The 14,449-nt window shown below is 43.0% G+C and overlaps 1 protein-coding gene across 1 annotated transcript; it reads left to right on the top strand.

The window, feature by feature from the left end:
• The first annotated feature begins 2,264 nt into the window (after nucleotides 1–2,264).
• Nucleotides 2,265–7,045, top strand: LOC129819672 (myelin-associated glycoprotein-like). The gene is made up of 8 exons (XM_055876146.1): nucleotides 2,265–2,427; nucleotides 3,185–3,553; nucleotides 3,890–4,201; nucleotides 5,128–5,394; nucleotides 5,566–5,662; nucleotides 5,787–5,805; nucleotides 6,119–6,208; nucleotides 6,380–7,045. Exons 1-8 carry the CDS (start codon nucleotides 2,310–2,312, stop codon nucleotides 6,461–6,463), a joined length of 1,356 nt encoding a protein of 451 aa, XP_055732121.1. The 5' UTR covers nucleotides 2,265–2,309; the 3' UTR covers nucleotides 6,464–7,045.
• Nucleotides 7,046–14,449: the final 7,404 nt, after the last annotated feature.

Raw genomic sequence — 14,449 nt, forward strand, 5'->3', positions numbered from 1 at the left:
ACAGAGGAACTCTGGACTTATGTCACCAGCCAATTTTTTGTATTGAATAAATTTGCAAAAATATATAAAAAATGTTTTTTTGCCTTGTTATTATCAGATATTTTGTGTAGATTGATGAGAAATAAAAACTATTTAATCCATTTTAGAATAAGGCTGTAATGTAACAAAATATTGAAAAACCCAAGGGGTCTGAATATTTTCCGAATGCACTGTATATATATTCCCACGAGTGAGCCAACAGTAAAACAAACATAGTCCTGTTGTCTGGCAACCAATAAGCTTCCAGTCTATATAAGGGATGGGGTTTACCTAGGAGCAAGACAATTAGGAATGCGTTATTGTGCAATGAGCCAAGGACTCACTCCACCTCTCGTACGGTTTTGTGTTGCTTCATGAGCAGAGGCTTCTTTGATATGACGCTAATACAATTTGAATCCCCCTAAATTCTTGCGTTGCCATAAAGCTGGCTCTGCACTAGGTCAAAGTCAATATTGACAGGGTACATTCATTGTTTGTTCTTTATCAGTTTGAGGATGTATTTCATTCATGTAAATACACCTTACAAAGTAAAATCCTTTCTGCTTCATTTCTTTATTGTCGAGATAATGAATGATGTCTTATCGTTAGATGTGACTTCATGGGCAATGTGTCGTAGTGATGACTGATTGTTCTGGACTTCATTGTATACATGATGAAGATTACATTGTTTTCTTACACCTCCTATTTTATGGCACTGTTTGTGTTACTCCAATATTTATGCTTGCCTGCGTGATTAAATGCTGTTCGCCCCTGCTCGTAAATGTAGAAGAAACTTTGTTTTCAATGACTTACTGTTGCTGGATAAATTAAGATTCAATGAATGCTGAAAAAAAACGTCCATATCTAGCCTAGATTTTACTCAATATTTTAATCTACGGTAGTAATGTATATCAGTGGCTAATTATTATCCGTTTTGTTGGCAACTCAATTTGAGCTGGCAAGTGGTGATATTGCAATGGAAAGCAACGGACACAGATAAAGAGTAACATACAGTATCTTCTTTATATAGTCCCCGACGGATGATCTGTATATATTCAGCTAACTATCCACAGAATCTCATCATTTGTCCAGAAGAGGCTACAGCATGCTACAACTACATACGTGGACAGCTTGAGTGGCCAGTGTAGATAGTCAGAACATCTAGAGAATATTCTCTCCTGCATTTGAAAATATCCAAATAAAGTGATTTAAGAATCTAAATGAAAAGTAAAGCCAGAAAACGCTGTATACGGTCGTTGTTATTCATACTGATGATGCTTACCTATGAGCTGAGATGCTTCAGTAGTAGCTGTCCAGCATGTTGAGCTTCAGAGGTTGAACAAAAGCGTGGAGGTTCATAGTTCTAAGCTGTGTGTCTTTAGTTTACCAACAATCCTCACGATCTTCTCTGTCTTTCCTGTGTGTGTGTGAGTGTGTGTGAGTGTGTCTGTGTGTCTCAGTGATGTGAACGCCAGCCATAAGTCATTGTGTCACTTGGGTGAAGTGGCCAGAGAAAAGTAATCAGATCTCTCGCTCTCTCTTTCTCATGTTCCATCTCTCCCGCTCCCATCCGCTTTTCCATCCCCTCTCTCCGCTCACATAGATAGGGGGTGTGTACTACTGCCCATGCCTTACTCGGTTGTTAGACGCTCTTCCCTCTTCAACTGGAGTCCTAGAGTGTCCACTTCCTGCCTGTATTCTCTATGTTCAGCCAACAGACACACCCAGAATGAGGCGAATGCGCCCAAAATCAATAGTAATTAGTAATAAATTATGACTTTATGATTAGTTAGAGTATCTCACTCTTCAAATGTACCAATAGCTGTCTTACTGATGCATGTACTGCACGGCTGTGTACAGAGCTTTAGAAAAGCTATCTGCAGGATGCCTCAGGCCCCTGATAGTTTTGGTGGCTCCTACATGGGGATGTTGCAATCTGGTGGCAGACTGTGTCAAGTCATCACGTTGTGCCTTATTACAATAGAGAAGTCAGAGATGTCCTGTCACAGAATGTTGCAACCAATTGTAAATGTTCTAATGTTCCATCAACTGTAGCAAACATCCTCTTTATTCTGATGTTTGTCATTGGTTCAGCATTAAGCAAACAGGGTTTGGATTTCCCTTTATTTCCCAATGCACATAAAAGAAAAGACAGCTTCTTGCTTTGATTGGACACCCTGTGCCATTTTGGGTATATCTGTGATCTCAATATCCATGATCTCTATTACTCAGTCACTTTTTCATAATTCAATCTAAAAGACACGTTTAGAGTATCTCAGAAGCATTACACAATGAACACAGTGTTTTTCTGTCTCTATGTTTATTTGAAGTGTATCGTTACTGTGGAAGGCACCTCAACATCACAGATGGGTCTGTGGTTTATTGCTTCCACCATTTTTCTGCTGAAAGGTCAGTTTCTCCCTAATTGTGCGTACTGTACGTCCCTCTTAACTTGTACACACTTAGACTTACTGACAATTTTACTGACATTTTACTGATAACAACTCTGCAATGTGTGCTTGTACGTTTTAACAAATGTGTGTGAGATTGATAATTCTTTGTGTGTGTGCAGAGAAATTTGTTTTGCTGTTCAGCCTGGCCTCATAGACTCGACATAATATAATAAAAGTACATCTGTGACACTCAAATTAGTATGATATGTTACGTTTGGTATGGTTACATAAGACAGAAGGTTATTAAGGCCAAAAAACTAAAGGAAGGAGGGGGGTTGGTCGGGGAGGATGGGTAAACGTGAACATCTAGCAACCCAAAGTTCAAATTTTTTAATCAAATCAGGGACAACTTTAGCATTTTAACGAAATAGCAACTTTGCAACTACTTACAGTAGTACTTAGCCTGTTAGCTAAACCTTCCCTTAAAACTAACCCCTAACCCTAACTTCAACCGTAAATTTAACCCTAACCCCACATAGCTACCAACTGTAGCTAACATTTGCACAGCAAAGTGGAATTCGTAACATATCATACGTTTTGCAAATTCTTAACATATTATACAAATTGAAATGCGTGATATATTATATACGAATTGTAATTCGTAACATATCATACTAAATGAAGGCAGCCAGATTTTATGTTTACTATGTTACGTCTATCCCTGAGTCCAGGTTTTGCTGTTCAGTGTTTGTTGATGTTGCGGTGTTCTCCAGGTGCTCTCTGCCAACAGTGGAGTATGTGGACGCCCCAAAGCCTGGTGGCTGTTGGTGGATCCTGCCTAATGGTCCCATGTAGATTCCAGATCCCTGCAGAGTTTGATGCTACGTTGAACAACTGCACACCCCATGGGCTTTGGAAGAAACATTCAGAATGGGGAAGTATCGTTTTCCACACAGCCCAAACGGATGCCAAGAACATCATCAAGGGAGTGATGTCGGGAAATCTGTTGAACAAGAACTGCACCACTATTTTCAACAGTTTCTCTGCAGGATATGATGACACATATATCTTTAGGCTGGAATGTGCTGGAACAAATCCCCTCAAGTATAACTTTCTACCAGGTGTAAATATCAATCATACAGGTACTGCATTTTACCTTTCCTAAGAAATACAGTGCCTTAGGAAAGTATTCAGACCCCTTCACTTTTGCCACATTTTGTCCCATCACAGCCTTATTCTAAAATTGATTATATATATTTTTTCCCCTCATCAATCTACATACAATACCCCATAATGACAAAGCAAAAACAGGATTTAGAAATTCCGTATTTATTTCAACATGAAAAGTGATATTGTTAGCAAAGTTAGTTTCAACCTGGTTGCCCCACGCGGCATGCCATTGAGTTATACTCAGGCCACTTTCTGTCATGTTATTGATTCAATATCACCCTTTCTCCCACATATCGTCATCCACCCAGACACCCCACCCAGACCCCAACTGATCCCTCTGGGCAACATCATGGAGGGGGAGCGGGCTAGACTGAGCTGCTCTGCCCCTGCCCCCTGCCCTACATTGCCGCCCTCCCTGACCTGGACCTCTGGGCTGGGTGGAAGTGTTGAGAGCCAGCTACAGGAGGGTATAGATGGGCTCATGACCATGACCTCCACCCTGACATTTACCGCCTCCCTCCTGCATCATGGGCTGATGGTCAAATGCTCTGCCCACTACACACTGCAGCCAGGGGGCACCACCAAGACGACTCAGGGGAACCTGACCCTCAATGTTCTGTGTGAGAGAACACAACAACTATAATCATATGACCATACCGCCACCATATGACCACAACCATAAACAGTAGTGTAATCTCCATATTCTGTTTTTAAACGTGTTTAGTGATTTAACTGTTAAGTGCTAAACAGTATTAATGAGCACATGGCATAAAAAACGAACTGGTTAGACATGAATTAGCAGATAATAGGCAGTGATTTAGCTAATCATACCTGTGCGACCTCCCGGGTGGCGCAGTGGTCTAGGGCACTGCATCGCAGCGCTAGCTGTGCCACCAGAGACTCTGGCCTAGCGTCGTCCGGGTTAGGGAGTGTTTGGCCGGTAGGGATATCCTTGTCCCATCGCGCACCAGTGACTCCTGTGGCGGGCCGGGCGCAGAGCGCGCTAACCAAAGTTGCCAGGTGCACGGTGTTTCCTCACATTGGTGTGGCTGGCTTCCTGGTTGGAGGCGCGCTGTGTTAAGAAGCAGTGCGGCTTGGTTGGGTTGTGTTTCGGAGGACGCATGGCTTCCGACCTTCGTCTCTCCCGAGCCCATACGGGAGTTGTAGCGATGAGACAAGATAGTAATTACTAACAATTGGATACCACGAAAAAGGGGTTAAAATATAATTTAAAAAAATCATACCTGTGCAAGGATTCTTCCCATCCTCATACTTTACACTGTATGTTTATCTTCTCAATAGTGCTTTCGAGATTGTTCTCAATACTATGGCAACCTTCCAGCTCATTAGTGAGACTTCAAAATGACACTAATCATTTGTATTTTTTTCTATTCACTTCAACACGTTATATTTCTATCATTCGTACGCTCGTTGACGCTCACGTGACGAACGTTCCCCGTGGGAATTGGTGTTTAATATTCCAAATCAAAATGAGCTTGTATACCTCACAGGAAGTTGAATTAACTGTGTGGATTTTGTCTTCCAGATGCCCCTAAAAACACTGTAGCCCTGTCCAACCCAACGGGGCCTGTGCCTGAGGGGAGGGCAGTGACCCTGACCTGCCAGAGTGATGCCAACCCACCGATAGAGCGCTACTCCTGGTACAAAGACATCAGTGGGAAGGAGACCTGGAAGGCCAATGGGCAGACACTAGTCCTCCTGGTCAGCAAGGCGGACAGCGGGCTCTACCTCTGTGAGGCCCACAACCAGAACGGATCACAGAGGTCAAAGGCCATGCCTCTGGAGTTCGAAAGTAAGTCATTTTGTTCACTTTATGAATAGTGCACTACGTTTGACCTAATAGTGCACTATACGAAATAGAGTGCCATTTGATTGGTTGAAAAGTGCCATGGTGGATAACACTCAAGACAAATGGACAACAAATTAACTTTAAAAACACATGTTCTTTTCCGATTGTTTTCAGGTGACCAATTTTTCAAGATGGCCCCCTACATCATCTGTGGAGTGATGGTGTTGCTTTATGTTCTGACCGTCACCGTGGATGTGTACAAATATAAAAGGTATCATTGTTTACGTAGTCATGCCCATCGAGTTTAGGAATAGATTTATATAATAGATTTCTTGAAGGACTGTTCCAATCCTCTTTCTTCTAACCCAAGTTCCCCCTTTTCCTTCCCTATTAAGTCTCTCCGGAAGACTGAAAGTAAGAGGAACATTTTCATTTCATAATATTCTGTTTAACCAACCTCAACCACTGAGCAATTTTAAGACATTGGCAGTAGATGACGCAGTTTGATACTCAGAGTTTGATGTGTTCAATTCCACGTCGAAACTTGAACAATTCTCAGTATGACTATTATACATGTTGCGTCTTTGACCAAATTTACTGGGGTTTTGTATAAAACGTGTAGCGCTAATACTCCTATTTCGTAATTAAATGTTATATAGTATTGCTACCTCTGTTGGGTAATATGACTCCTCTGTTTACATAAAGTGATTTATCCTCAATATTTTAGCAGATAGAGCTCTCCCTCTCAGGGAAAGCGGACAACACATACACCAACCTAAGGATCGCCAGCACCAGCTCTGATTATGACCAACTCCAGGTGACTATGAAGAAAAACCTCAAACAGAAACTCAAAACAACAATATACCAAGTTTGAGTTTTTCGATATTTAAGCTAACTGTTATGTATGAGGATTCATTTGAATAAGGTACAGTTAAAAATCATAAATGTGTTCGTGTGTGTGTCCATGCACAATGTTTTCCTCTGACAGATGACCAGGGCTGCTCCAGGTAAAGCTCACTCTTATGAAAACCCCAATGGAATTGGCAGAAGAAGTGAAAGAGCTGCGACCTGAAACCACATGGCAAAACAGCTCCAGATTTGACCTTTTCATTTTAGCTTTCGTATGGAAAATGATCATCTTGTATCTTTAACTTCGGATCATACTGTATAATTTTTAGTCACAAAAGACATGATATTATATATTTTAACCTGATGTTTTCTGAAGGGCATCACCTCTGCTAGTGTACTTCGCCTGAAAGAGTTCAAATGATCCAGAGGCGTCATGCACCTGATTTTTTAAAAAGGGGGCATTGATGGCCAAATTGGATATCTTTGGATTCATGCGTAAGATGAACCATAGCTTCTGTATTTTCAGTGTACAAATGGATAAACTCAATGGGCATAATGCCTCTGTGTTCCCCCTGTGAGCTATGTATTTACATCTCAATGTGTAAGAGTGTGTATCTGGATAAATGCAATGCTTTATGCACTGATAGTTGTATTTCCTAAAATAGTACTAAATTGTTCTTGAAGGATTTTAGTTTGTGGTTCAGCATCATCGGTGTATTGCTGTTGTCTTCTCTGTAGAGGATGTTAAACCATGCAGGGGGTTGTGGGTTGTGTGGTAATCAGTCGAATAAATCTCTTAATGCCATTCTACCGTGTTTTCTCTCTTGAAATTCCACACATTCCATTGCCTCCATCAATGAACAGGAAAGAAAGTAAAGGAGTGGGTGGCCGGTCGGGGGGGGGATGGCAAAAGAAGCAGGGCGTGATCTGACATCACTTTTTGACCCCCCACCCCTCGGGGCCCCCTGATTTCCCACCAGGAGGGAAGTGGCGGATCTTTGATGACATCATGGCGCGCTCATCTCCTTTGTCTGCTCTGTGTGAGTCTCTTTGCGCTCATGTCCATCCATGAAACAACAACAGGCAGAATGCTAGCAGGGAGATCTGACAGTACTTGCTAGCTACAGAGAGGGTTGGGTGGGTTGTGTGTGGGGTGCAGTGTGGGGACATTTTGGGGGATTATTTTACTGAGGCAGGAGAACGATTTAAAATTCAGATAAAAATGAATCACCACTTAGCAACTGTTTCAAATGCAGTATCAAACATGTGTGATAAATGTTAATTTTGAATCATCTCTTTTAGGTGAGCCTCATTGCAACTCATATCAGAGTTAAGGAGTGGGACAATCTTTTTTTCTTCCAGTGTCTGATTGCATCACTAATTCAAACCCAAGATTATTCCATAGAACAGCCTGATAGGAGAACCCAATCGGTAAAACCCAACCAGTTTTAAGAACCCAACCAGTATAAAGAACACAACCAGTATTAAGGACACAACCAGTATAAAGAACCTAACTGGTATAAAGAACCCAACCAGAACCAAACTAATGAACCCAACCAGTATAAAGAACACAACCAGTATAAAGAACCTAACTGGTATAAAGAACCCAAACCAGAACCCAACTAATGAACCCAACCAGTATAAAGAACACAACCAGTGTAAAGAACCCAACCAGTGTAAAGAACCCAACCAGTATAAAGAACCCAACTAATGAATCCAACTAGTATAAAAAATCCAACTGGTTTAAAGAACCCAACCAGAACCCAACTAACGAACCCAACCAGTATAAAGAACCCATCCAGTACGAAGAACCCAATCAGTATAAAGAACCCATGCAGTACGAAGAACCCAACCAGTATAAAGAATCCAACTGGTATAAAGAACCCAACCAGTAAAAATAACCCAACCAGTATAAAGAACCCAACCGGTATGATGGAAAACAAAGAAAGAAAGTGAATAGCCGTGTTTGGAAGGGAGGAGGGAGAGAGGAGAATTGCGGGGGCATTCTTCTATGAATGGAGAGGGTGACTCAGGTGACGTGTCATCGTACAGATTCTATAAAAGAGAATGTTTGGATTTGTGAACTCATTTAGAGGGACGAACGATTGAGGCTGCTGACATTTTTTTTTTTTACAGCTTTTGGATTTTGGGGTGACAATGAAAAGTAAGTATTTCTGATATACTATTGACTGGGGATGTACAGTATGTCTGTGTGTGTGTGTGTGTGTGGGGGGGGGGGGGGGGGGGGGGGGTGCAAATTTTATGTATAGTTCCGCGATAATGACATATTTATATACAGAAGTGCTCAAATTTGTTGGTACCCCTCCACAAAAATGAAGAATGCACTATTTTCTCTGAAATAACTTGAAACTGACAAAAGTAATTGGCATCCACCATTGTTTATTCCATATTTATTTATTTTTACATTTAGAATATATATGTTTTACCCCTTTTTCTCCCCAATTTCGTGGTATCCAATTGGTAGTTACAGTCTTGTCTCATCACTGCAACTCCCGTACAGACTCGGGAGAGGCGAAGGTCAAGAGCCGTGCGTCCTCCAAAACACAACCCAGCAAAGCACCTGTTTAACCCGGAAGCCAGCCGCACCAATGTGTCGGAGTACTTTTTAAAATATTTTTTTTTTGCCTTTATTTAACCAGGTAGGCCAGTTGAGAACAAGTTCTCATAACTGCGACCTGGCCAAGATTAAGCAAAGCAATGCGACACAAACAACACAGAGTTAAACATAAATGTAACACATTAACAAACGTACAGTCAATAACACAATAGAAAAGTCTATATACAGTGTGCGCAAATGAAGTAAGATTAGGGAGGTAAGGCAATAAATAGGCTATAGTGGCAAAATAATTACAATTTAGCAATTAAACACTGGAGTGATAGACGTGCAGAAGATAAATGTGCAAGTAGAGATACTGGGGTGCAAAGGAGCAAAAAAACTAAAACAATATGGGGATGGGGTAGGTGGGTGGGCTATTTACAGATGGGCTATGTACAGGTACAATGATCTGTACGCTGCCCTGAAAGCTGATGCTTAAAGTTAGTGAGGGAGATTTGAGTCTCCAGCTTCAGTGATTTTTGCAATTCGTTCCAGTCATTGACAGCAGAGAAATGGAAGGAAAGGCAGCCAAAGGAGGAATTAGCTTTGGGGGTGACCAGTGAAATATACCTGCTGGAGCGCGTGCTGCTATGGTGACCAGTGAGCTGAGATAAGGCAGGCCTTTAACTAGAAAAGACTTATAGATGACATGGAGCCAGTGGGTTTGGCGAGGAATATGAAGCGAGGGCCAGCCAACGAGAGCATACAGGTCGCAGTGGTGGGTAGTATATGGGGCTTTGGTGACAAAATGGGTGGCACTGTGATAGACTGCATCCAATTTGCTGAGTAGAGTGTTGAAGGCTATTTTGTAAATGACATCGCGAAAGTCGAGGATTGGTAGTATAGTCAGTTTTACGAGGGTATGTTTGGCAGCATGAGTGAAGGATGCTTTGTTGCAAAATAGGAAGCCGATTCTAGATTTCATTTTGGATTGGACATGCTTATTGTGAGTCTGGAAGGAGAGTTTACAGTCTAACCAGACACCTAAGTATTTGTAGTTGTCCACATATTCTAAGTCAGAACTGTCCAGTAGTGATGCTAGACGGGCGGGCAGGTGTGGGCAGCGATCAGTTGAAGAGCATGCATTTAGTTTTACTTGCATTTAAGAGCAGTTGGAGCCCAAGGAAGGAGTGTTGTATGGCATTGAAGCTCGTCTGGAGGTTAGTTAAAACACAGTGTCCAAAGAAGGGCCAGAAGTATACAGAATGGTGTCGTCTGCGTAGAGGTGGATCAGAGAAACACCAGCAGCAAGAGTGACATCATTGGTGTATACAGGGAAAAGAGTCGGCCCAAGAATTGAACCCTGTGGCACCCCCATAGAGACTGCCAGAGGTCCGGACAACAGGCCCTCCGATTTCACACACTGAACTCTGTCTGAGAAGTAGTTGGTGAACCAGGCGAGGCAGTCATTTGAGAAACTAAGGCGGTTGAGTCTGCCGATAAGAATGCAGTGATTGACAGAGTCAAAAGCCGTGGCCAGGTCAATGAATACGGCTGCACAGTATTGTCGTTTATCGATGGTGGTTATGATATTGCTTAGGACCTTGAGCGTGGCTGAGGTGCTTCCATGACCAGCTCGGAAACCAGATTGCATAGCGGAGAAGGTACGGTGGGATTCGAAATGGTCGGTGATCTGTTTGTTAACTTGGCTTTCGAAGACCTTAGAAGTTCAGGGTAGGATAGATATAGGTCTGTAACAGTTTGGGTCTAGAGTGTCTGACTGCGGCAGCTTTCCAATCTTTGGGGATCTCAGATGATACGAAAGAGAGGTTGAACAGGCTAGTAATAGGGGTTGCAACAATTTCGGTGGTCAATTTTAGAAAGAGAGGGTCCAGATTGTCAAGCCCAGCTGATTTGCAGGGGTCCAGATTTTGCAGCTCTTTCAGAACATCAGCTATCTGGATTTGGGTGAAGGAGAAATGGAGGAGGCTTGGGGAAGTTGTTGTGGGGGGTGCAGAGCTGTTGACCGTGGTAGGGGTAGCCAGCTGGAAAGTATGGCCAGCCATAGAAAAATGCTTATTGAAATTCATGATTATCGTGGATTTATCGGTGGTGACAGTGTTTCCTAGCCTCAGTGCAGTGGGCAGCTGGGAGGAGGTGCTCTTATTCGTCATGGACTTTACAGTGTCCCAGAACATTTTGGAATTAGTACTACAGGATGCAAATATCTGTTTGAAAAAGCTAGACTTTGCTTTCCTGAGTGCCTGTGTATATTGGATCCTAACTTCCCTGAAAAGTTGCATATCGTGGGGGCTATTCGATGCTAATGCAGAACGCCACAGGATGTTTTTGTGCTGGTCAAGGGCAGTCAAGTCTGGAGAAACCAAGGGCTATATGGGTTCTTAGTTCAATTGTTTTTGAATGGGGCATGCTTATTTAAGATTGTGAGGGAAGCACTTTTAAAGAATTACCAGGCATCCTCTACTGACGGAATGAGGTCAACATCCGTCCAGGATACCCGTGCCAGGTCGATTAGAAAGGTCTGCTCGCTGAAGTGTTTTAGGGAGCGTTTGACAGTGATGAGGGGTGACCGTTTGACCGCGGGCCCATTACGGACGCAGGCAATGAGATCCTGGTTGAAGACAGCAGAGGTGTATTTAGAGGGCAGGTTGGTCAGGATAATATCTATGAGGGTGCCCGTGTTTACGGATTTAGGGTTGTACCTGGTAGGTTCCATGATCATTTGTGTGAGATTGAGGGCATCTAGCTTAGATTGTAGGACGGCCGGGGTGTTAAGCATATCCCAGTTTAGGTCACCTGACAGTGAAACGCTGAAGAAAGATGCGGGGCAATTAAATCACATATGGTGTCCAGAGCACAGCTGGTGGCTGAGGGGGTCTATAACAAGTGGCAACAGTGAGAGACTTATTTCTGGAAAGGTGGATTTTTGAAAGGAGAAGCTCTAACTGTTGGGCACAGACCTGGATAGCATGACAGAACTCTGCAGGCTGTCCCTGCAGTAGATTGCACCTCCACCCCCTTTGGCAGTTCTATCTTGGCAGAAAATGTTCTAGTTGGGGATGGAAATTTCAGCGTTTTTGGTGGCCTTCCTAAGCCAGGATTCAGACACGGCTAGGACATCAGGGTTGGTGGAGTGTGCTAAAGCAGTGAAGAAAACTAAGGGAGGAGGCTTCTGATGTTAACATGCATTAAACCAAGGCTTTTACGGTTACAGAAGTTAACAAATGATAGCGCCTGGGGAATAGGAGTGGTGCTGGGGGCTACAGGGCCTGGTTTAACCTCTACATTACCAGAGGAACAGAGGAGGAGCAGGATAAGAGTACGGCTAAAGGCTATAAGGACTGGTCGTCTAGTGCGTTGGGGACAGAGAATAAAAGGAGCAATTTTCTGGGCGTGGTAGAATAGATTCAAGGCATAATGTACAGACAAGGGTATGGTAGGATGTGAGTACACTGGAGGTAAACCTATGCATTGAGTGACGATGAGAGAGGTTTCGTCTCTGGAGGAATCTGTTAACCTAGGGGAGGTCTCTGCATGTGTGTGGGGTGGGACGAAAGAGCTATCTAAGGAATTTTGAGCGTGCCTGAGGGCTCTACAGTGAAATAAAACAATAAAAATTTGCCACGGCAGCGGTAGACAAGGCATATTGACATTAGAGAGAGGCATTAAGCAATCACAGGTGTTGATCAGGAGAGTTAAGACAACTACCCCTGGTAAATGGTGATGAATGGGCAGAGCGGGTCAGTTAGGTACATACAGGACCTGAGTTCGAGGCTGGGGCCGACAGGTAAACAAAATGAGGTACCGTGTTATTGAAACAGTCCAGGGGGCATCAGCTGTGTAGGCGAGTGATCATAGGGCCAAAAGAGCAGCAATAGGTGAGTCAGGGTGCTGTTCGGTAGTCACTACTACGCTAGGCGAGCAGGGGACACCGTACTGGTCGACCCTGCCAGCGTGCACTGTGCCCGGCCCGCCACAGGAGTCGCTAGTGTGCGATGGGACAAGGACATCCCTGCCGGCCAAACCCTCCCCTAACCTAGGCGACACTGGGCCAATTGTGCGCCGTCCCATGGGTCTCCAGGTCACGGCCGGCTAAGACAGAGTCTGTACCCGAACCCTGAATCTCTAGGTTAATTCCATATTTCATAGAAATCAGACTTTGCTTTAGATTTTTTATTCGACATATTATTGTAAATAATACAACAAATGAAAATGGCATGGACAAAAATGGGACCCTTAACCTAATATTTTGTTGCACAACCTTTAGAGGCAATCACTGCAATCAAACGTTTTCTGTAGCTCTCAATGAGTCTTCTGCACCTGTTAACAGGTAGTTTTGCCCACGCTTCCTGATCAAACTGCTCCAGCTGTCTCAGGTTTGATGGGTGCCTTCTCCAGACTGCAAGTTTCATCTCTTTCCATAGATGTCCGATAGGATTCAGATCAGGACTCATAGAAGGCCACTTCAGAATAGCCCAATGTTTTGTTCTCATCCATTCTTGGGTGGTTTTAGCTGTGTGTTTCGGGTCATTATCCTGTTGGAGGACCCATGACCTGCGACTGAGACAGAGCTTTCTGACACTGGGCAGTACATTTCGCTCCAGAATGCCTTAATAGTCTTGAGATTTCATTGTTCCCTGCACAGATTCAAGGCACCCTGTGCCAGGAGCAGCGAAGCAACCCTAAAACATTACCGAGCCTCCTCCATGTTTCACTGTAGGTAAGGTGTTCTTCTCTTTGAAAGCTTCATTTTTTCATCTGTGAACATAGAGCTGATGTGACTTGCCAAAAAGCTCCAGTTTTGACTCATCTGTCTAAAGGACATCCTCCCAGAAGGATTGTGGCTTGTCAATATGCATTTTAGCAAATTCCAGTCTGGCTTTTTTATGTTGTTCTTTCAAAAGTGGAGTCATCCTGGGTCTTCTTCCAAAGAGCCCACTTTCGCTCAAAAAGTGACGGATGGTGCGATCAGAAACTGACTTCATCTTGGAGTTCAGGTTGTATCTCTTTGGCAGTTATCCCTGGTTCTTTTTCTACCATTCACACTATCCTTCTGTTCAATCTGCGGTCGATGTTCCTCTTGCGGCCGCGCCCAGGGAAGTTGGCTGCAGTTCCATGGACCTTAAACTTCTTAATAATATTTGCAACTGTTGTCACAGGAACATCAAGCTGCTTGGAGATGGTCTTGTAGCCTTTACCTTTACCATGCTTGTCTATTATTTTCTTTCTAATCTCCTCAGACAAATCTCAGACAAATCTCTTCTTTGCTTTCTCTGGTCCATGTTCAGTGTGTCCCCATTTAAATAGGCTGCATGACTGATTACAAGATTGGAGACGTGTGATACTAATTAAATAAATAAATTAGTTTGAAATATCACTATAATCCAATTATTCATTATCTTTTCTAAGGGTTACCAACAAATGTGTCCAGGCCATTTTAGAATATCTTTGTAGAATTAGCAATAATTAATCTCTTTTCACAACTTCTTTGCTTTGTTCTATGACATACCAAAGGCGTGCAAGTATACATGATAAAATAGCTTTTAATTTCCTCACTATTCAGGAGTAATGAAGCATTATTTCAATGAGCTGTAAGGTTACCAACAAATTTGAGCATGTCTGTATTTGATT

The sequence above is a fragment of the Salvelinus fontinalis genome, chromosome 22 (assembly GCF_029448725.1).
Source record: "Salvelinus fontinalis isolate EN_2023a chromosome 22, ASM2944872v1, whole genome shotgun sequence".
NCBI classification, from domain to species: Eukaryota; Metazoa; Chordata; class Actinopteri; order Salmoniformes; family Salmonidae; genus Salvelinus; species Salvelinus fontinalis.

Coding starts and splice junctions, on each gene's coding strand:
- LOC129819672 (XM_055876146.1), top strand. CDS start 2,310: ATGAACACAGTGTTTTTCTGTCTCTATGTTTATTTGAAGTGTATCGTT. Junction 3,554..3,889: donor TGTAAATATCAATCATACAG/GTACTGCATTTT, acceptor TCATCCACCCAG/ACACCCCACCCAGACCCCAA. Junction 6,209..6,379: donor CTGATTATGACCAACTCCAG/GTGACTATGAAG, acceptor TTCCTCTGACAG/ATGACCAGGGCTGCTCCAGG.